General features: G+C 43.8%; 1 protein-coding gene across 2 annotated transcripts in view; it reads left to right on the top strand.

Annotated features, from left to right (window-relative positions):
• Positions 1–23,852, top strand: part of ME3 (malic enzyme 3) — a 197,096-nt gene that overhangs the window by 136,662 nt on the left and 36,582 nt on the right. For both annotated transcript variants that reach the window (XM_039254349.1, XM_039254348.1), the window contains one exon: positions 11,065–11,168. In XM_039254349.1, the coding sequence (XP_039110280.1) occupies positions 11,065–11,168 (104 nt within the window). The remainder of the gene's footprint in view (positions 1–11,064; positions 11,169–23,852) is intronic.

Here is a 23,852-nt window from a genome sequence, read left to right as displayed (position 1 = left end):
AGCTACTTTCTGGCTGTGTGAGCTTGGGCGATTTCCGTAAAAGATCCACCTTCCTCATCTATAAAATGGGAATGAGAATAGGTAAGACACAAGTATCGAATTTCTTTTAATTGAGAACTAAATACTTGAAAGTTCTATATAAATATTTTCAGTATTTATATTTCAGTATTATCTCCATATAAAAACTTTCCAATTTATTTGTATCCTAGGTTTTGAAGTATTTCAGGCATAAATCGATTTAATATAAAAGCAACATATAAAGACTTTTAAAGCTTTCCTAGTTACTCTTATGTCTCAGTAGTACCTCATTGTGGTTAACCTTTATTCTTTTATATTTTAATAGTTTATTGTCAAGTTGGTTTCCATATAACACCCAGTGATCATCCCAACAAGTGCCCTCCTCCATGCCCATTACCCCTTTCCCTTCCCCCCACCCCCATTAGCCCTCAGTTTGTTCTCAGCATTGAAGAGTCTCTCATGATTTGCCTCCCTCCCTCTCCCCCACTATTTCCTTCCTTCTTCTCCCCCATGGTCCTCCGTTAAGTTCCTCCTAATCCACCTATAGGTGCAAACATATGGTATCTGTCTTTCTCTGCCTGACTTATTTCACTCAGCATAACACCCTCAAGGTCCATCCATGTGGCCATATGTGGCCAGATATCATTCTTTCTCATTGCCATGTAGTAGTCCATTGTATAGATAAACCACAACTTCTTGATGCATTCGTCCGTTGATGGACACTTAGGATCCTTCCATGTTTTGGCTATTGTTGAGAGTGCCGCTGTGAACATTGGGGTTCATGTGCCCCTATGCCTTAGCACTCCTGTATCCCTTGGGTAAATTCCTAGCAGTGCTATTTCTGGGTCCTAGCGGAGTTCTATTGTTAATTTTTTGAGGAACCTCCACACTGTTTTCCAGAGGGGCTGTAGCAGTTTACATTCTCACCAACAATGTAGGAGGGTTTCCGTTTCTCCACATCCTCACCAGCATCTAGAGTCTCCTGATTTGTTCATTTTAGCCATTCTGACTGGCGTGAAGTGGTATCTCAGTGTGGTTTTGATTTGTATTTCCCTGACGATGAGCGATGTTGAGCATCGTTTCATGTGTCTGTTGGCCATCTGGATGTCCTCTTTGGAGAAGTGTCTGTTCATATCTTCTGCCCATTTCTTCACTGGATTACTTGTTTTTCGGGTGTGGTGTTTGGAGAATTCCTTATAGATTTTGCATACTAGCCCTTTATCTGATACGTCATTTGCAGCTATCTTTTCCCATTCCATTGGTTGCCTATTAGTTTTACTGATTGTTTCTTTTGCCGTACAGATGCTTTTTATCTTGATAAGGTCCCAATAGTTAATTTTTGCTCTTGATTCCCTTGCCTTTGGGGATGTGTCAAGTAAGAAATTGCTGCGGTGGAGGTCAAGGAGGTTGTTTCCTGCTTTCTCCTCTAGGATTTTGATGGTTTTCTGTCTCACGTTCAGGTCCTTATCCATTTTGAGTTTATTTTTGTGTATGGTGTGAGAAAATGATCTAGTTTCATGCTTCTGCATGTTGCTGTCCAGTTCTCCCAGCACCATCTTTGTTAAAGAGGCTGTCTTTTTTCCATTGGATACTCTTTCCTGCTTTGTCAAAGATTAGTTGACTGTAACTTTTGGGTCAAATCTGAGTTCCCTATTCTATTCCATTGGTCTATGTGTCTGTTTTTGTGCCAATACCATACTGTCTTGATGATGACAGCTTTGTAGTAGAGGCTAAAGTCTGGGATGGTGATACCTCCCGTTTTGGTTTTCTTCTTCAATATTACTTTGGCTATTCGGGGTCTTTTGTGGTTCCATACAAACCTTAGGATACTTCTAGTTTGAGAAGAATGCTGGTGCAATTTTGATTAGGATTGCATTGAATATGTAGATTGCTTTGGGTAGTAGTGACATTTTAACTATAATTATTCTTCCAATCCATGAGCATGGAATGTTTTTCCATTTCTTGTGTCTTCAATTCCCTTCATAAGTTTTCTATAGTTTTCATCATACAGATCTCTTATATCCTTGGTTAGGTTTATTCTTAGGTATTTTATGGTTTTTTGTGCAATTGTGAATGGGATCAGGTTGATTTCTCTTTCTGTTGCTTCATTGTTGGTGTATAAAACTGCAACCAATTCCTCTACGTTGATTTTGTATCCTACAACTTTGCTGAATTCATGGATCAGTCAGTTCTAGTAGGCTTCTGGTGGAGTCTGTCAGGTTTTCTATGTAGAGTATCATGTTGTCTGTGAAAAGTGAAAGTTTGACTTCCTCTTTGCCAATTCTGATGCCTTTGATTTCCGTTTGTTGTCTGATGGCTGATGCTAGGACTTCCAGCATTATGTTAAACAGCAGTGGTGAGAATGGACATCCCTGATGATTCCTGATCTCAGGGGGAAAGCTCTCAGTTTTTCCCCATTGAGGATGATGTTAGCTGAGGGCTTGTCATAGATGGCTTTTATGATGTTTAAGTAAGTTCTTTCTATCCCGACTTTCTTGAGGATCTTTATTAAGAAGGGATGCTGTATCTTATCAAACGCTCTTTCTGCATCTATTGACAAGAGGATCATATGGTTTTTATCTTTTCTTTTGTCGATGTGATGTATCGCATTGATTTGCAAATATTGAACCAACCCTGTAACCCGGGAATGAATCCCACTTGATCTTGGTGGATAATTCTTTGTTATGTGCTGTTGGGTTTGATTTGCAAGTATCTTGTTGAGGATTTTTGCATCTATATTCATCAAGGATATTGCTGGCTTCATAAAATGAGTCCGGAAGTTTTCCTTCGATTTCTGTTTTTTGGAATAGCTTGAGAAGAATAGGTATTAATTCTGTTTTAAATGTCTGGTAGAATTCTCCCAGGGAAGCCATCTGGCCCAGGGCTCTTATTTGTTGGGAGATTTTTTTTTTAATATTTTTATTTATTTCTAGGAGAGAGAGAGAGACAGCGTGAGCAGGGGAGGGTCCGAGAGAAAGGGAGACATAGACTCTGAAATAGGCTCCAGGCTCTGAGCTGGCAGTCAGCACAGAGCCCGACGTGGGGCTCGAACCCACGAACCGCGAGATCAGGACCTAAGTGAAAGTCGGACGCTTAACCGACTAAGCCACCCAGGCGCCCCTTGTTGGGAGATTTTTGATAACTAATTTACTTTCTTCACTACTATAGGGTTTGTTCAGATTTTCTATCTCTTCTCATGTGAATTTTGGTAGTGAGTGTGTGTTGAGGAATTTTTCCATTTCTTCTAAGTTGTCCAATTTGTTGGCATATAATTTTTCATAGTATTCCCTGATAATTGCCTGTATTTCTGAGGGGTTGCTTGTAATCAGTCCATTTTCATTCATGATTTTGTCTATCTGAGTGCTCTCTCTTTTCTTTTTGAGAAGTGGCTAGAGGTTTGTCAATTTTGTTTATTTTTTCAAAAAATCAACTCTTGGTTTCATTGATCTGTTCAACTGTTTTTTAGGTTTCTATATTGTTTATTTCTGCCCTGATTTTTATTATTTCTCTTCTCCTACTGGGTTTGGAGTGCTCTTGTTGCTCTCCCTCTAGTTCCTTTAGGTGCACTGTTAGATTTTGTAGCTGTGCTTTTTCTAATTTCTTGAAATAGGCCTGGAGTGCAATGTACTTTCTTCTTAGAACAGCCTTTGCTGCATCCCATAGAGTTTGGGTTGTATTTTCTTTTTCATTTGTTTCCGTATATTTTTTAATTTCTTCTCTAATTGCCTGATTGACCCATTCATTCTTTAGTAGGTTGTTCTTTGACCTCCATGTTTTTGGAGGTTTTCCAGACTTCTTCCTGTGATTGATTTCAAGTTTCATAGCATTGTGATCTGAAAATGTGCATGGTATGATCTCAGTTCTTTTATATTTATTGAGCTGCTTTATGTCCAGTATGTGACCTGTTTTAGAGAATGTGCCATGTGCACTTGAGAAGAAAGTTAATTCCATGGCCTCAGGATGTAGAGTTCTAAATATATCTGTCAAATCCATCTGGTTTTATGTGTCATTCAAGTCCTTTTTTTCTTTAGTGATTTTCTTTCTAGTTGATCTATCTATTGCTTTAAGTGGAGTATTAAAGTCCTCTGCTATTAGCACATTTTTATCCATAAGATTGTTTCTGTGTGTGATTGTTTTATGTATTTAGTTGCCCCATGTTTGGTGCATAGACATTTATAATTGTTAGCTCTTCCTGATGGATAGACCCTGTAATATTATATAATGCCCTTCTTCATGCCTTATTCCTGTCTTTACTTTAAAGTCCAGTTTTTTGATATAAGTATAGCTACTCCATCTTTCTTTGACTTCCAGTAGCATGACATATATTTCTCCATCCCCTTACTTTCAATCTGAAGGTGTCCTCAGGTCTAAAATGTGTTTCTTGTAGACAGCAAATAGATGGATTTTGGTTTTTTTATCCATTCTGCTACCCTATGTCTTTTGATTGGGGCATTTATTCCATTTACATTCAGTGTTATTATTGAAAAATATGGGTTTAGAATCATTGTGTCCTTTGTGGGATTCATGCTTGTGGTGGTGTCTCTTGTATCCTGTGCTCCTTGCAACACTTCCCTCATAGAGTCCCCCTCAGTATTTCTTGTAGAGCTGGTTTAGTGGTGACAAATTCTTTCCATTTTTATTTCTTTGGGAAGACTTTTATCTCTCCTTCTATTCTGAATGACAGCCTTGCTGGATAGAGGATTCTTGGCTGCATATTTTTTCTGTTCATCACATTGAAGATTTCCTGCCATTCCTTTCTGGCCTGCCACATTTCAGTAGATAGGTCTGTCACCACTCTGATAGGTTTCCCTCTGTATGTTAGTGCCCTTTAATCCCTAACTGCTTTCTCTTTGTCCTTATATTTTGCCAGTTTCACTATGATATGTCACGTAGGAGATCAATTCAAGTTCTGTCTGAGGGGAGTTCTCTGTTCCTCTTGGATTTCAGCGTCTGTTTTCTTCGCCAGATTGGGGAAGTTCTCTGCTATAATTTGTTCCAGGACTCATTTAGCGCCTTTCCCTCTCTCTTCCTCTTCTGGAATTCCTATGATACGGATATTATTTCGTTTGATTGTATATCTGAGCTCTCGAGCTATCCTTTCATGTTCCTGGATCAGTTTATCTCTCTTTTTCTTGGCTTCCCCTTTTTCTATAATTGTGTCTTCTAAATCACTTATTCTCCTTTCTTCCTCTTCAATCCGTGTATTAGGCGCCTCCATTTTATTATGCATCTCATTTTTAGCATTTTTTTCATTTATCACAACTATTTTTAGGCTCCATAGTCTTTGTAGCAATAGTTTCTCTGATGTCTTCCATGCTTTTTTCAAGCCCAGTGATTAATTTTATGACTATTGTTCTAAATTATTGTTCAGTTATGCTGCTTATATCTGTTTTGAGCAGTTCTTTAGCTGTCATTTCTTCCTGGAATTTCTTTGGAGGAGCGTTCTTCTGTTTCGTCATTTTGGTTAGTTTTCTATCTCTTGTTAGTTTTAAAAGAGCTAAAGTGCACTCTGCACCTGCGAGTGCTGCTGTACCAAAGAAGGCTCTTTGACTGTCCAGGGCCTGTCCATTCCGGAAGGGTTTTTTGAATGGTGTCTTTTGGTGTCTCTTGTTGAGACCTTGGTTATTTTATTTCCCTACTCATAGTGGTATTTGGGACTCTCCACCATGTGTATTTTGGCTTGTTCCTTGAGGTAGCCCTGCAAAAGAAAACAGACCAACACACAGGGAACAAAGGCACACAAACGCACAGACAAATCCAAAAAACACACAAACAGAAAGGGAAAAAGAAAAAGGAATGGACACAAAAAAAGAGGAAGGAGGGAAGACAATTAATAAAAATAATAATACATTAAAAAAAAAAAAGAAAAAACCCAGTAGACAAAGGACAGTCTAAAGCATAGAACCATAATTCCCAGCTACAATTAAAGAACCAGTTGTTGGGGCGCCTGGGTGGCTTAGTCGGTTAAGCGTCCGACTTTCGCTTAGGTCATGATCTCGCGGTTCGTGGGTTCGAGCCCCGCATCGGGCTCTGTGCTGACTGCCAGCTCGGAGCCTGGAGCCTATTTCAGAGTCTGTGTCTCCCTCTCTCTCTGACCCTCCCCTGCTCACGCTGTCTGTCTCTCTCTCTCTCTCCTAGAAATAAATAAAAAATATTTAAAAAAAAAAAAAAAAAGAACCAGTTGTATGCAGTGCTAATGGAAGAGCCTATACAAAGAGAGAAATGACAGGGCAGGGAAAAGCAAAATTGGAAATGAAATGAGCAGGCAGAGAGACTAAGAGGCTTAATTCAGAGAGAGAAAGAGGGAAATATGGTAGAAGTAAGGAAAAAGAAATGATGATAATGCTACTCAGAGAAACTATATAGTCTGATTAGTCCAGAGAGAGAGAGAGGGAGAGAGAGAGAGAGAAAGGTAGCTGTGGAGGTGTAGAATATACATCTAGAGAATGGATTAAATGTGACTGTTTAAACAAGCCAGTGACCAGAATTAATCAGGGCAGTGCATCCATGTTGGTCTTGCCCCAGCTCTGGTAGGAAAAAAAAAAAAAAAGAGGGGAGCTCTCTAGTGGGGATGGGCCTGGTTTGGTCTAGTGCGTCCCACGGGAGTCCTGCCTTGTTGGTTGTGGGAGAAAAGTGGCGGCACCCCAGTCCCTTCTCGAACCAAGTGTTGTAACTCACTCTTTTGGATCTGATCTTCCTGTGCTGGGGGGTATAGCTAAGGTGGGCCATGCTCTATATCCCAAGCCAGGCCTCGTTTCCAGATCTTCGTCTTCGCACCCCATTGATATCTCCTGAGTCCCTCACAGCAGTTTGAAGCCTCTCACCTCCCCCCAGGGTCTAGCCGAGCCAGAAGCACAAAGGCGCGGCTTTAGGCGCTGAGTCCCCTCCAGGTCGAGCTGGCGAGCGAGAAGCAGTTTCTCCCAGGGTTGCCTGGGACAAGTACGTCCTGCCTAGGGTCAGCTGGACAGCAGGAAACCGGATCCCTCTGTGTCCCAAGCTGAGGTTTTTCTCTTCTCCAGTGACAGGGACAGTGTCTTGAGCAGTTTTGACCCCTCTTTCTTTTTTCCCCTAGACTCACCTTGGTTCCCCGCAAAGGAGGCTCCCTCCCCTACCTCCGTGTCTCTGGATCTGACCCGTTTTTATCTTCCCCAGTTCGCACTCACGCTCTAAGGTTTTCTCAGTGGACCGTCTCCTTTTCCTCCCACACTCCTGGATTCTCTAAGGGTTCCTATGGCTTCAGGCCTTCTCCGTTCAAGAGATGGGGGCAAGTGAAATGTACGGAGCTCCCTACTTCTCAGCCATCTTGCCTCTCTCTCCTCTGTTGACCTTTGATTCTTAACACAGATATACTGAGAAAGTTTTGGAAAATCCTCAAATACTTCAGTACCACTGGAGAATTTGGCTTGCCCCACAAACCTCACACACACCACTGAGAAGCTTGCTTCTCACTGCCTGATTGTACCAGTGATTCAAATCTGTCACTTTGGCAACTTTACAAATTATATCTCTGCTGGACCCTTTAAGTCTCTATAAGAACTAAAAATATGTGTCTTTTCTGTAGCTGCCGAGAGCTACACTGTTTCTATCTGTGTCTGTCCTTCCTGGTTTTGTGTGTGTGTGTGTGTGTGTGTGTGTGTGTGTGTGTGTGTGTGTGTGTGTGAGAGAGAGAGAGAGACAGAGACAGAGACAGAGAGACAGAGAGACAGAGAGAGACAGAGAGAGAGAGAGAGAGAGCTGAAATTATATCTGTGCCATTTGTATCCTTCCCTTTTCACTTTAAATTATCACATTTGTCCAGGTGGCTGCACAGTCTTAAAAACCACTAATTTTAATGACTGTCTAGCCTTCCATCAATTCATCACAGCATTTACCTGATGGTGTGCCCTTGGCTGCATGTTTGCTGCCCGAGTGACTTGTCAAGGGTCACCTTAAAGGTGGCATGTGAAGGGTGGGCACCTAAATGCCACCATGATCCTTTTGTCTCAAAAACACACATGCCTGCCAGGGCAGAATCCTAAACTGTGTTAGAGAGGTATAATCTGGGGTGAAGAGAGTGAGAAGTGAAGGGTAGCATTGACCATTTTGCTAAATGTAGACCATGGTGCCTTGCAGAGAGCTCTACACCTACCTCAGATTGTGTGCGCTCGGGATTGGGGATGAGAGTTTAGGAAGGTAGATATGCCTCGTCTTTTCTGTCCCCTACAGTTTGCATAACCACCTCTGTAGCACCATCGAGATAGTATGGATCTAGAACAGTGTCTTTTACAAAGAATAAGTCCATTCTGGTGGATGTGCATAAAAGCCACCCAAGCTGTATGGCTCTATGGGGAAGGCCGTGGGCTCTGGGGCCAGGCAACCTGTTTGAGTCCTGACTCTTCTGCTTACTAGCCCGAGATCTGGGCAGCTTATTTAACTTCTCTGTGTCCTGTTTGCTCATTTGCCTAATGGGGGATGTAATAACATCTACCTTTGTGTCTGCATGGGTCCGCCAGGAAACAGAGGTGTGAGAGGTTTGTTGGGAGACACCCAGGAAGAATAAAGGGGGGAGCAGGAGTATTTGGCAAGTGGGTGGGGCCTTCAGGCTACAGTCCAGTTCTGGCCCCCATGAAAGGAGAGGAGGAAGGAGAGGGAGACCTCAGTCAGAAGAGCCCAGCCTGGGGGCACCTGGTTGGCTCAGTCACTTAAGTGTCTGACTTTGGCTTAGGTCATGATCTCACAATTTGTGGGTTCAAGCCCCACGTCAGGCCTGTGCTGACAGCTTGGAGCCTGGAGCCTGCTTTGGGATTCTGTGTTTCCCTCTCTCTCTGCCCCTCCTCCAGTTGCACTCTGTCTCTCTTAATTAATTAAGAGCTCAGCCTTCTGTGTGGTCCTGGGAAATCCTCAGGCAGGTTGATGGAAAGCCCGATCCCAGGGTGCCTGCACAGAGAATTGACCGGGCATCTGCCATGCATGGCCATGGCTGGGAGCAGCCCAGAGGAGGCATGGCAGCTGAAGGCTGTCTGCTCAACTCCTCTCCCTCAGCAGATTCTCTTAAGGGAGTTCCAAGCCACACACCTCCATGGCTGTCCCCCTCTAAGGGGAGAATCACATACTTAGGATGTTCCTTTGTTCAGTAGTATGTGGCACATAGAATGTGTCATGAAAGTTAAAGCTGCTGCCATCACTTTATGGCGTATGTTAAAATTCACAAAGCTCTCTCACAGACGTTATTTCTTTTAATCATCACAAGCACCCTTTGCAGCTGGCACCTCATCCTCTTTGACAAATGGGAAGACAGGTCTGAGGGATCCTGTGACTTGCCTGAGGTCACAGCTAGTCTGTGATGGGGATCAGACTTGAAGCTACCTCCCACCTCCCAAGGGCAGGGCTGTGGGGTCCTTACCTCTGCATCCTGCAGTGCAGAGATGAGCGTAACATAATGCTTATTGTCAAGGAGCTCATAGTTTTGGTGATACACAAAGCTCCTGGAGACCCTCACATGCAGAATCACTTCCTGTTTCCTAATTACATCAGATACTTTTTCCCTCCTTCTGCCTCCAGCCCCCAGCCTTTCCCTGTACTGGCCCAGCCAACTTGTTCAAATCCACCCATCTTTTTTTTTTTTTTTTTTTTTTTTTGAGAGAGAGAGCGCACCCACAAGCATGCGAGTGGGAGAGGGGCAGAGAGAGAGAGGACGGAGGATATGAAGCAGGCCCTGAACTGACTGCAGCAAGCCACATGTGGGGCTCAAACCCACAAACCATAAGATCATGACCTGAGCCAAAGTCAGAGGCTCAACCCACTGAGCCACCCAGGCACCCTTCTGCTTCTTTTAATGCCTGACTTCTTTTAATTGCCCCATGACCATCACCACCCATCCCCCAGCGGGAATTACTTTATTCCTTCTCTGTGCTTCCATGTGCCAGTCTTTGTGCCAGAATAGTGTCGCTCTTCACTGTAGTAGAGTTTGCTTACTCATGAGCCCCCTACAGTAGAAGGTGAGTGCTTTGAAGGCAACAACCACTCATTACTCACTTATGGACCCCAGCAGGGCCCAAGGTCAGCAGTAACAGACCATCGGTAAACGTGCAGCTGATTATGTAGGGGGTGTGTGTGAGGGGGTAGAGAAGAGGTGGGAAGTTGGCAGGTGGCAGACACAGAAAATAACCAGAGTGTGTGACAGAGCTGCAGGAAGTGGAGTGGGGGATCCCCTAACACAGGCGGGTATTCAGGGGGGCATCTTTCTTGAGCTGAAATGTGTGGTTGTATCATTCTATCCTTATCAGGGACTAGCACAGTGCCAGCCACATAGTAGGTATTCAGTGAGATCTCTTTGAATGAATAAAATGTTTTCTAACAAGACGAAATACCTCAATCCAGAAGTTGTATAGAGCTCCAAATAGACATTTGGCAGTGTTTAGAGACATTTTTTATTGTCATGACTGGGGGTGCTACTGACTTCTAATGGATAGAGGCCAGAGATGCTGCTAAACATTCTACAATGTGCATGTTAGCCCTCTTATCAAAGAATTCCAAGCTGAAGTGTCAATAATGCCACTGTTGGGGAACCTTGAAATAAACCCAGAGCAGGGGGCCTGGGTGGTTTAGTTGGTTAAGCGTCTGACTCTTGATTTCAGCTCAGGTTGTGATCTAATGGTTCATTAGTTTGAGCCCCACGTCCAGCTCTGCACTTACAGCACAGAGCCTGTTTGGGATTCTTTCTCTCTCCCTCTCTCCCTGACCCTCCCCCATTCATCTTCTCCCTCTCTCTCAAAATAAACATTCTTTAAATAAACAAACAAACAAACAAACCCAGAGCACCTGCAGCCAAGGGTTGGAAGACTGCCACATCTGAGAGAGGATTGTCTGTGTCAAAGCATCCTTGTCTCCTAACATTGGAACCACCTAGGGTTCCCACCTCAGTCACTGGCTTAGCCTCCAGACCTTTCTAGAGATGACACTTGGTGAGGCGGGTTGGACAGCTAGCGCTCAGCTCCCTCCTCTCCTTCTCTCTGGTCCTTCCCACTAAACCAGGACAGTTGAACAAACGGATGCTGTCTGTTCCAGGAGCTGCTCAGAGACCCTCTGTACATTGGGCTGAAACACCAACGCGTGCGAGGGAAGGCGTACGACGACCTGCTGGATGAGTTCATGCAGGCTGTAACAGACAAGTAAGTGGGTCATCCTGTTCCTTTTGAAAGAGGACTCTTGGGAGATGGTCTGAGTCAGGCCAACACTGTACCTGACTATTCAGACATGCAGACAAGATGCAGGAGACACATTCTTTTCTGAGTGATCTGAAAATTGCAGCTTGACCCTGTGTATCTGGAAGACTCAAAGCCAGTGGGTTTGTTCTGCAGGAGACTTTTTGAGAACAGAGAGGAAAGAGAAAAGGGCTGATGACTGAGGGCCTGTGATTGGAGGTAGCTAAGTGCCCGATGTCCCAGGAAGAAAACCCCCTTGGCTGAGCTGTTCTGAGCTCTTGGCATGAACGGGGATGTAGTGAGCAGTGGAGAGAAGAAGTGTGCCCTTCTGACAGACTGGCTTGGGAAGGCAGCTTGCCACATCAGCCGTCATTTTCTACCTGTACATGAAGACTGGGCAGCGTTAATGAGCCACCACACAGGCTGTGGGCCTGCAGGATTTATGAGGTGTCATCTGTGCACTAGTGTGTGTGATACTGGTGGCTTCAGCCCCCCTCACCTGCCGCATCTGTCTGCCATCACGGCCCCCCAAACACCGTGCTGTGGCTGGCATGGTCCTGGGATGGAGTTCTGGAAACACCCTCTCCACCTACCCACATTTAGTCTGATGGGCAAGTCAGTCAAGATAGTTTCAGCAGCTGAGCAGACCTCTGCAGACCTAGCAGGTGCCCCAGTCAGTTGAGAACCTCTAGCCTTTGTTGCTGTCCCAGGAGTGCCCAGGTCACAGCAGAGCTAGACTGGTCATCTGGGGCCAAGGACTCCGTTGCCTGTGCTCAGCCACTCAGAGCAAAGCTGTCAGTTGCGGAAGATAGCTGCTCTGGCTTCTGCAGCTTTGGGGGCAGGAAAACTGGATTGGACCCATCACTTCTAGATCTGTGACATCATTGAGTAGGTTCCTGAGCTTTGAAGTCTCCTCATGTGGTTTCCCTATCTAGGGATAAGAAGCAAGCATTTTATTGTTGTTGTGGTTTTTTGTTTTTTAAGATGAAATAAAATAATGGATGGGATGGGAATGATCCTATAGAAAAGAGGAAATTAGTAACGGAGTGTGGGGTCGGGGGGCCAAAGTTCCCGAGTAAGCAAGAGGGCAAGGGTCTGGTGCACACCTGGAGGGCTTAGCCTTCGATGGCTGCACAGAGGCCCATCCACAGGGACAGAGAGAAGACAGACCGCTGAGCATAGAGGCGGGAAGGTGGGTGGATTTGAGGGATGGGAAGGCCTACTTACTGAAGGCAAGGTCGTCCACAGAGTGAGGATGGAACAGAGGTGGTGAAGGTTTAAAGCTAAAGGAGGTATAACCTGAAATGTCCAAACTAGGGCATGTGAGGATGCTTGCTGGCCCCTGCAGATCACCAGTCATGAATTTAACCTATTACTGTGTTTCTTCTCTGGCCAGTTTCAACTGTCTGGATGCAGGACAGGAAGAGGCAGAAAGTAGGCTTTAATCAGACTTGGGATTTTGATAGGCAAGACAGAAAAAGAGAACTGTGGTGTATTTAAGGGGATTATTATAATGATGTGTCCTGAGGTCTATGCTGACTAAGAAGGGACATGAGGACATGGCGGGGGCAGATAGGGGACAGTGACAAGAACAAGGGATGGTAAGTCCTCATGTGGCTTAAGAATTATTGACATCGGTAAAGGTAAAATGAGATGTCCAAAAAGGAGGTGGTAATCAGAAAGTTAGGTGCTCACAGCTGAGATTATAGAGGAAGTGCTGCTATTGAGATATAACCACCAAAGCAGCTCGGTGTCAGCTGTACTAATAGAGGCATAGCGTCTAGAACAAGAGAGATGAATGTCCCAGTTCATTCTCCCCCTTTCAGACCATCCTGAATACCAGATTCAGTTCCAGACAAGATACTTAAGAGTCATAAATTACCTGAAGTGTCTTTGGAGAATAGTAACCATGACTGTGTGAAAGGCTTAGCCTAGTGGGGAGGGGACTTAGGGGCTGCTGTCCATATCAGGGTGCGGTATACCTTCCAGATAGCTGAAAGCCATTTTTCTAGGAAAGGGTTCTACTTGTTTCTGTATACGCACATGGAGAGGAACCAATTGGTAGAATGCCAAAGGAGGCAGTTTTCAGCTCAAAATAAATCTGAACTATCCCACAGTGCACTAGGTTGTCTGTGGGAATGAGTTCCCTTTCACAGAAAAGGTTCAAGTGTAGGTTATGGGTGGTGCAATTATAGGAGGAAATTTAAGCATCAGAGACTCTTTAAGATGCTTCCTACCCCATGTTCCATTTGTATACCACATAAGATCCCTGCCTGGCTGGTGAGATAGGTAATGCTGTTCCCATTTTATGGAAGAAAACACTGAGACCCTGAAAGGCTAAGGAACCCGTCTCAGGCCCCACAGTGTTGGGCAGGACTGCAGGCTGAACCTGGGTCTGCTGGCTCCAAAGCCAGACTGCTTTCCACAGTGCAAAGTTACCTGTGGAGGAAGAGAATGGTTTGGTAGGGGCTTGGAGAACCCGGTTTCTGCTTCCTGTTTCCAGGACCCACTGCTTATCTGATGAGTCATAAATCATTCCTCAATTCCCCAGAGAAGTCCTGCTATGCGTGTGAGAAGGTTAGATAAACGAGGATGTAAGAGGCTCTTCCATTTATCGTCAGAATCAGCCCACAGCCTCAGACATGCAGGCAGTCGGGGTGGGGGGATGGGGAGAGGCATGCGTCAGCCAAAAGGAATGTGTCCTCAAGTGGAGATGGTGATGAGTTGACAGTTGCTTGTTTTGACTCTCTAATAAGCTAAAGCAGATGTTTCTGTGGATACTGTAGGTGGGAAATGAGCTGGTCTCCCCAAGCACTCTGGGGAACATAGTAGCCCCAAGATGGAATGCCCAGATGGGGGATGAGTCAGCAGCCCTGAAGCCAAACACAGTGTATTTTAAGAAAGAAAACTTTGGGAAATGGTGACTCCTGCCTTCAATTTCCTTGTCTTTTTCCAAACATCCTGCTAATGAAAAGCCCCACCTCCTTGCCCCATCCCCTGATGCGGGTGTATCTTAAGGGGGTTTTTGGCCTTAAAAAAAGTCACTGTGCCTTGGTTACTATCCAGGAGTTTGGCCACTAGGGAGGACCCTGTAGAGCAGAAGGAATCTCCATGTAAGTTTGTGGAGCACAGCAGTAAATACCTGCCTGTGTGCTGCTCAAAGCTGAGACCTAGCCTGCTGTTCCCGTAGGGAACACGAGTCATTCCATCCTCATGCTCTCTCTGCAACACGGTGAGACCCAGAGCACTGCACCTGAGTGACATGTTTGCCCCAGTGGTTTCCACTTACATGTGTGGTTACTTACAGTAGAATGGATGGGAATGGTGTGGTGTAACTTTGCACCTGTAGCCCTGGTCCCATCTGATGCTTGGACAGAGTTTGATGTCAGCAGCAGCGTCAGCCTTTTGACAGGCTTGAGAGGGAAACCACCCCCTTTCTCTGTAGATCCCAACTCTATTTGTGATTTTATCTATTTGGGTCCTCTCTCTTTTATTTTTAAGAAGCCCAGCTAGAAGTTTATCAATTTTGTTTATTTTTTCAAAAACCAACTCTTGGTTTCACTGATCTGTTCTTTTTTTTTTTTTTTTGGATTCTATATTGTTTATTTCTGCTCTAATCTTTATTATTTCTCTTCTGCTGGGTTTGGGGTGCCTTTGCTGTTCTGCTTCTATTTCCTTTAGGTGTGCTGTTAGATTTTGTATTTGGGATTTTTCTTGTTTCTTGAGATAGGCCTGGATTGCAATGTATTTTCCTCTTAGGACTGCCTTTGCTGCATCCCAAAGGGTTTGGATTGTTGTATTTTCATTTTCATTTGTTTCCATATATTTTTTAATTCCTTCTCTAATTTCCTGGTTGACCCATTCATTCTTTACTAGGAAGTTCTTTAATCTCCAATCTTTTGCAGGTTTTCCAGACTTTTTCCTGTGGTTGATTTCAAGTTTCATAGCATTGTGATCTGAAAGTGTGCATAGTATGATCTCAATTCTTTTATATTTATTGAAGCTTGTTTTGTGACCCAGTATGTGATATCTTGGAAATTGTACCATGTGCACTTGAGAAGAAAATATATTCCGCTGCTTTGGGATGTAGAGTTCTAAATATATATTTCAAGTCCATCTGGTCCAATGTATCATTCAGGGCCATTGTTTCTTTACTGATCCTCTTGTCTAGATGATCTGTCTATTGCTGTAAGTGGAGTATTAAAGTCCCTTGCAATTAGCATATTCTTATCTATAAGATTGTTTATGTTTGTGATTAATTGTTTTATGTATTTGAGTGTTCCTGAATTCGGTGCATAGACATTTGTAATTGTTAGCTCTTCCTGATGGATGGATCCTGTAATTATTATAAATTACACTTCTTCATTTCTTGTTACAGCCTTTACTTTAAAGTCTACTTTGTCTGATATAAGTATGGATACTCCAGCTTTCTTTTGACTTCCAGTAGCATGATAAATAGTTCTCTATCCCCTCACTTTCAATCTGAAAGTGTCCTCAGGTCTAAAATGAGTCTCTTGTGGACAGAAAATAGATGGGTTTTGTTTTTTTTTTAATCCCTTCTGATACCCTGTGTTTTTTGATTGGAGCATTTAGTCTATTTACATTCAGTGTTATTATAAAAAAAATATGGGGTTAGAGTCATTGTGTTAGCTGTAGGTTTCATGCTTGTAGTGATATCTCTGGTACTTTGTGCTCCTTGCAACATTTCCCTCATAGCATCTCCCTTAGGATCTCTTGTAGGGCTGGTTTAGTGGTGATGAATTCCATCAGTTACTGTTTGTTTGGGAAAACTTTTATCCCTCCTTCTATTCTGAATGACAGGCTTGCTGGATAAAGGATTCTTGGCTGCCTATTTTTCCTCTTCATCACTTGAAGATTTCCTGCCATTCCTTTCTGGTTGGCCAAGTTTCAGTAGATAGATCTGCTACTACCCTTATGTGTCTACCTTTGTATGTTAAGGCCCATTTATCCCTAGCTGCTTTCAGAATTCTTTCTTTATCCTTGTATTTTGCCAGTTCACTATGATATGTTGTGCAGAAGATCAATTCAATTTACATCTGAGGGGAGTTCTCTTTGCCTCTTAGATTTCAATGTCTGTTTCCTTCCCCAGATTGGGGAAGTTCTCAGCTATGATTTGTTCATGTAAACCTTCAGCCCCTTGTTCTCTCTTCTTCTTCTTCTTCTGGAATTACTATGATATGGATATTGTTCTGTTTGATTGCATCACTTAGGTCTCTAATTCTCCCTTCATACTCCTGGATTTTTTTTCTCTCTCTTTTTCTCAGCTTCCTCTTTTTCCATAGTTTTATCTTCTAATTCACCTATTCTCCCCTCTGCTTCTTCAACTGTGGCCACCTCCATTTATTTTGCACCTCATTATAGCATTTTTAAAATTCATCCTGACTATTTTTAAGATCCTTGATTTCTGCAGCAATGGAGTCTCTGCTATCTTCTATGCTTTTTTCAAGCCTAGTGATTAATTTTATTACTATTATTGTAAATTGTTGCTCAGTTCTACTGCTTATATCTATTTTGATCAGTTCTTTAACTGTCACTTCTTCCTGGAATTTCTTTTGAGGAGAATTCTTCCATTTCATCATTATGGCTAGTTTTCTGTCCCTTATGCATTTTAAAAGCTTGTTATGTGCTCTGCACCTGCAAGCACTGCTATATTAAAGGGGGGGTCATACACTGTTCAGGGCCTGGCCATTTAGGAGGTGTTTTTTGGTGAGTGTTACCTTCTCCCCATTGTTGTGAACTTCAGTTACTTTATTTCTCTACTCATAGTGATGTTTTGTACTCTCTACCAGGTGTGCTTTGATTTGTTCCTTGACATAGTCCTGGAAAAGAAAACAAACAAACAGGAAACAAAAACATGCAAGCACACAAACAAAAACAAAGAAACCCCAAAAATCTCCAAAAGCAAAAAGCCAGAAACACCAGCTACAAGTAAAGAACAAGGTGGAGGCGGTGCTTATGGAAGAGCATATACAAAGAGAGAAATGACAGAGGCAGGAAAAAAGAAAATGTAAACGTTAACCAGGCAGAGAGACTAAAAGGCTTAATCGAGAGGGGGGGGGAATTAGTAAGGAGGCAAGGAAAAAGAAACGAAGATAAAGTTACCCAGGCAGAGAAACTGTATGGCTTGGTTATTCCAGAGAGAGAGAGAGAGAGAGAGAGAGAGAGAGAAAGGAAAAGAAAGGAGGAGTTGTAGAACATGTATCAAGAGAATGGATTAGATATGTCTGTTTAAGCAAACCAATAACCAGAGTAACCAGCCTAGAGGAGAAAGAGATAAGGAGGAGAAAAGGGAGAATATATCTAAATAACAGGAATTGTCTTAGAATTAATCCAGGCAGCACTGCAGCACTGGTCTGGAGGAGGGGGCCATCTGGTTCCTCAGTGTCTGTCCTGCTCCAGTAGATACACAGTCCCCGGGTGCAGAGGGGCATGGTTTGGTGTAGATGGTCCCGTCCCTACTGTGGGCCCGTGGACTGATCCCTGAGGCCCCGCCTTGGTGGTGGTGGGGAGAAAAATGGCGACCCCCCAGTCTCTTCTCCACTGACTTGTGGATTCCATTCAGGCATCTTCACTGTGCCACGGGCACAGGCTGCACAGTCTTTTTCGGTCCACCTACTCTCATGCCCTGCCACTTAGCTGGGATTTAAACTCTGGCGCCCCAGCACTGGGGAAGCACTTCCCTATGCCCCCTGATATGTAGTCCCAGGTGGTTCTTCCCTGTGCTGCAGAACTTCAGGGGAGGAGACCTGTTTCTCCTGCTGTGCACTGTGCCCCTGACCTATCCCTGGAGGTGGCTCCCCTTCTCCCCAGGTGTGGGAACAGGGAAGCCGGCCCCAGTCCACAGAAAGCCCTGCAGCTAGAGATGGGATCCCTCTCTGTCCCATCCAAGGTTATTCTCTTGTCCAGATACAGTCCTAGGTTTCCCCAGCCAGGTTTCCTTCTCTTCCCTTTGTGTCTCCACAGAAGGGGATCCCTCCCCTCTGCGCCTACATGGTTCGTTTTATCTCCCCCAGTTTGCAATTACGCACCTATGGGCCGTTAAGTTGTCCTAGTTTCTCTCTGGTAGACTCAGTCTCTTTTCCTCCCAGACTCTTGGAATTCAAAGTCCTTTGGCCTCAGTCCTTCCTTGTTTGAGAGATGCAGGAAGTACAGAACCCCCTATTCCTCCAATATGTCGGCTCCTCCTGTAACTCCCAACTCTAAACTAGAGGTTTCTAAGCTGCTGAGAGGAGCAATAAAGAAGGTGGCAAACGAGAGTTTAAAAAAACAATAACAGCAAACCTTTTCTTTAGTGTTTATTTACTTTTGAGAAAGAGACAGAGTGTGAGTGGGAGAGGGGCAGAGAGAGAGGCAGACACAGAATCCGAAGCAGACTCCAGGTTCTGAGCTGTCAGCACAGAGCCCAATGCGGGGATCGAACTCATGGTAGAGATCCTTACCTGAGCCAAAGTCGGATGCTTAACCGACTGAGTCACACAGGCACCCTTTGACTTAAAAAAAAATTATGTGCTTTTTAATTTAAGAAAATGTTGTTTTTGACTTTCTGTCTCTGGTTCTCTCTTTCAGTCTCTCTCTCTGTCCCTTCCTCTCACACACACACACACTATCCTACACTTGATACCTGAGGCCACACCATAGTGGGACTGGCACAATAAAATTTCTATCATATTCCACTACTTAAAGCAAATCGTAGATCCATACCAGATTCCAAGGGACGAGAATAACAGGACAAAAATACCAGGAGACATGGTTCATTGGGGAGCATAATCCCCTTGCATAATTGAACATCTCTTTGTGTGACATTTCTTAATACAAAAATGAGAAACAGAAATTTTCCCAAGAATAAAAAATTACTAAACTGCCCCAATATCAACCCCTGTTGATATCTGACATCTAGTTCCCCTGGACTGTGCTCCTGGAGCTAGAAGGAAGCCTTTGATGGCTTCATCTGCCACCATCTCACCTCCGCTCACACTTGCCTTGCTCTTCCTTCCACATGGCATTTTGTTAAAGCTGCATGCAGAGCCTTCATGCTTCTTTCCCCAGTCGTGAATGTCCTTCCATTTGCATGGCCCTTTGCTTCTCATCATTCAGGCTCAGAGATGGGTCCACACCACACAGCAGGGTCAAGTGCTGAGACCTGTACCAGGCAGGCTGTTGGCACTGACAGTCCTGCAGAAGACTGGGAGCCTTCCATGGCTGACACTCTGTGTGAAGAAGAAACAGGCTATGCTCAGCAAGCCCAGCAAACGACAAGGCACTTGTGCAGGGAAAGAATGTTCGGAAGAAGCCGAAACCCTCAGCCTCTACCACATGTGGATTTAGAGTCCACATTTATGACATACGCAGGGTTAAGAGAAGAGTACAAAATATTTTCCCGTGTTAGGGATACAGCTGGGAAGCTGGCAGAAGGAAAAGTGGGGCACCCTGAGCATCCGACTCTTGGTTTTGGCTCAGGTCATGATCTCACAGTTTGTGAGTTTGAGCCCCATGTCAGGCTTGGCCCTGAGGGCACAGAGCCTGCTTAAGATTCTCTCTCTCTCCCTGTCTTTCTTTGCCCTTCTCTCTCTTTCTCTCTCTCTCAAAAATAAATAAATTTAAAAACATGTTTTAATTAAAAGAAGGAAAAGTAAAACTTCTCTGTAGGGACATTCCCACAAGCCATGCTGTGTGGAATTCCTTGAAGGGAAAACAGCTCCCCCCAGTGAAGATAAATTCATGATTCACAATAATCCACATGGAAAGAATCCACAGCTGAAAATCAGATATACAGCTAATAGAAGACTTAGAACCCCCGAAAAAGGAGTTATCCTCAGAAGGATTATAAAGCAACTCTACTTAAATGTATTAAAGAGATAATTTTCACAAGAATGAAGTAATAAGGAAAGTACTCAACACTTAGGGGGGAAAAAAACCCAAGCAAATTTGAAGAAGAACAACAACCAAAAAAAAAAAAAGACTTCTGAAAATGAAAAACAGAGTCCTGGAAAACAGTATTAGGGCAGGACACCATCAGAAACCCCAAGCCCTCAAAAGTACTACCTGTGGGGGGGAGGGGGGTGCATGGGTGACTCAGCCAGTTAAGCGTCTGACTTCAGGTCATGATCCTGTGGTTTGTGAGTTTGAGTCCTACTGAGAGCACAGAGCCTGGAGCCTGCTTGGGATTCTGTGTGTGTGTGTGTGTGTGTGTGTGTGTGTGTGTGTGTGTGTGTGTGTGTGTCTCTGACTGCCCCCCTGCTCATGCTTTGTCTGTCTGTCTGTCTGTCTGTCTCTCTCAAAAATAGTAAATAAACATTTTCTAAAAAGTACTACCTATGGGTATTTCAGGCACTCTCCATTCCTACACTTGATTATCCAGAAAGGAAATGGGACACCAATGTGTCGTATCAGGAAAGATTTTTCTGAGCCACTACTAAGGAAACCGAGCATTTCTCAAAGGAAAGAAAGGATGGATAAGCCTGGGGCCCCCAAGTCCAAATCTCTTCCCCCCATCCCAGAGGGGATATAGCAATTCCAAACAATCCCATAGCACAATATGTTAGTCTCATTCTCTCTTTGTCTCTTTCTCTGTGTTGTGTTCATTCACACACACACACACACACACACACACACACACAGTTTCTTCTTATTCTGCCATATTCATTTTATTAGGCTTAACCAGATTGTTTTTTAATAAGTTAGATAACTGGTAAAAATTCTGAAAAACAAATGATTTCACCAAGATAAGGTCTATAAAGAAAAAAGTATCTGGATGCTTCTACAGCAAGCTGTTAACAGTGACTACAGTTAAAGGATGCAATTGCCAGGGATGTTTGCTTTCCAAGCCATTCATTTCTGTAACGTTTTATTGTTTATGCACAGGCATCTCTTTTGTGATTAGAAAAAATAATGAATTGTTTTATAATGAGTTAAGCAGCCAATTCTTTCCCAGAAATAGTTCCTTGTGTTTTAAAAAAAAGAAAAACAACAGTCCACTAAAGAAAGAAAGAAACAAGTAAGAAAACATCTCACTCTTCTCCCTTTGGTGAATTCAGTGCTGGACTAAGTTAGGCTCCTCTAGACCACAAAGCAATGCACATACATTAAGTCATTTACTACAATAGTCCTGTTAAGTAGATAACAATTATTGTTCTGTCCCACTAAAATAGAAGTTCCGAGGGAGGGACTTTAACTCTTCTGTTCACTGCTACCTGTTAAGCACCCAGAACAATGCTGAGTGTGATGTGGATTTTCAATAAACATGTGTTGAATGCACGGTTTACAGATGAGGAAACTGAGACACAGAAAGGTTAGGGAGCTTGTCCAGGATCACACCTCTGGTAAATGGTGGAGCCAAGCTCTGAACTGAGGTGGTCTAACTTCAGAACCCACCCTCTAACTTGGATACTCTCTATTTATGTTATTTTACAAGAAAGACAGTTTAGCATACTTTAGACACCTTCTTGATATGGTCAGCAAGGAAGATAAATGGGAGGAAGGTCTTTTGGAAACTATCCTACTTGGCATACTCCTGTCTTCTCTGTCCACCCTGTTCTAGGGCAGGGTTAGTGTCCCACCCTGCCTCACCAGAAGGGGGGCTCCGGAGGAACCAGCCATCAACTCCCATTTTCAAAACTCCCTTGCTACCGGCAGTGAGAGAAGCACCTTCTTTGTTTTTTATTTTTTATTTTTATTGAGATATAACTGACACATAATATTGTGTCAATTTAGGGTGCACAACCTATTGATTTGTTTGTTTAATTTTTTAAATGTCTTTTATTTATTTTTAAGAGAGAGATAGAGACAGCATGAACAGGGGAGGGTCAGAGAGAGAAGAAGACACAGAATCCGAAGACAGTCTCCAGGCTCTGAGCTAGCTGTCAGCACAGAACCTGATGTGGGGCTTGAACCTACGAACTGTGAGATCATGACCTGAGCCGAAGTCGGATGGTTAACCAATTGAGCCACCCAGGCGCCCCTGTTGATTTGATACATATATTGGAATATGCACCATAGGGTTATTTATCGTATCATGTAATTAATTATCATTTCTTTTTTGTGATGGGAAAATTCTCTAGGATCGGGGTCAGTTTTCTGGCACTTCTTGATTCTTCCTTCTTTAATCCTCCTTTTTAATTTTTTTAATGTTTATTTTTGAGAGAGAGAAAGAGACAGAGGGTCGGGGGATGAGGGCAAGGGGAGGGGCAGAGAGAGAGGGAGACACAGAATCAGAAGTAGGCTCCAGGCTATTGTCATCACAGCTGTCATCACAGAGCCAGATGTGGGGCTTGAACCCACACACCATGAGATCATGACCTGAACTGAAGTCGGATGCTTAACGACTGAGGAGCCCAGGCACCCACTTCTTTAATCCTTCTTTAATGGTGGTCCTGTTGCCCCATCATTCAGCAGAGCTGGGCACCCCCTCCAGGGTTTTTCGTAAACTAGGAGTCCACCTCATGCACTCCGCCCCCAAGGGAATAGCTGAGGCTCTTTGGCTCTAAGCTTCCCCTGGTGGTTTTATAAATGATAGATACAAACAAAGGAAAACCCCTAAGCATATGGCATCTGGACTACAAAAAAGTTTCAAGATTTTAATCTTAATTAAACATTTATTGAACATAGTGGTAAGTCAGAAATAGACTTTGCTCTGAAAGAGTTTATAATCAACGTGGGAAAAAAAGAAAGGTGCTCAAATAATTACTGTTGAATTGTGTAGATTTGATGTGTGCCTAGTTAATGGCCCTGCCTGCAGTGTCATTCAAGGCAGGTAAGGGGATTACAGTGATCAGAGTGCTTGGGACATTTGGTTAGATTTAAAAGTCATGGCATCCTTCCCAGAAAAGAGCTAGCAACTCACTTTTACAGAGCACCTACTCTGTGCTGGGTGCTTTACATTTAATTATCACAGCTACCTTTAGAGATAGAGAAACTGAGGCTCAAAGAGGTTAAATAACTTGTCCAAAATCACCCAGCTAGAAATTAACAAGAGTTTGGACTCGCTCCAAACCCATGTGACTCCAAAACCTGAGGTTGTTGACAACTGACCCTCTGCTGCCTACTCTCCCCACCTAACTGGGAAGGTCCTCCTGCTGGTGGCCTCGTTTGTGTTCACTCAATCCTTGAGGTTCAAGGGAATGGCCTGAACTAAGGCGACACAGAGATACTTTGCTGTTGTGGTCTAAGAGGAATGTGTGGCTCCAAGGGGAGCTGATGTCATACTGATGTGTAGAGCGGGGACACTCCTGTGGAGGGACTGTTCTCTGGCTTTCAGTCATTCCTGCTTGCATCTGTTCACAACACTTACTGAGCCAGGCAAGCACAGGGCTGGGCAGCATGTTTGTTGGGTCTTCTAGCACACGTGTCTGAAGCTGACTTTTGCAGAGCTGGAAGCAGGAAAAGTGGTCAGTCAGCATTGCTTCTTCAGCTTTTGTGTCAAACAATGGCAAATAAGACTCTTCCCCCATCCTCAAGGACACTGCTTCATGCTGCTTTGATCTAGTCTGTCCCCTAACCTAGCTTAGTTTTTCCTGGAGGGGGAACCTCCCCAGCTGTGCCTCACTTCCATCTGGAAAGCCCCCAAACACTGACTGAGATTTCCAATCTGTTGTCTTCCACCCCTGACTAACTGTCATAATTAGGGTAGAACTT

Source organism: Hyaena hyaena, unplaced genomic scaffold (assembly GCF_003009895.1).
Source record: "Hyaena hyaena isolate Hyena2069 unplaced genomic scaffold, ASM300989v1 scaffold_491, whole genome shotgun sequence".
NCBI classification, from domain to species: domain Eukaryota; kingdom Metazoa; phylum Chordata; class Mammalia; order Carnivora; family Hyaenidae; genus Hyaena; species Hyaena hyaena.
This window is presented reverse-complemented; position numbering and strand designations above follow the sequence as displayed.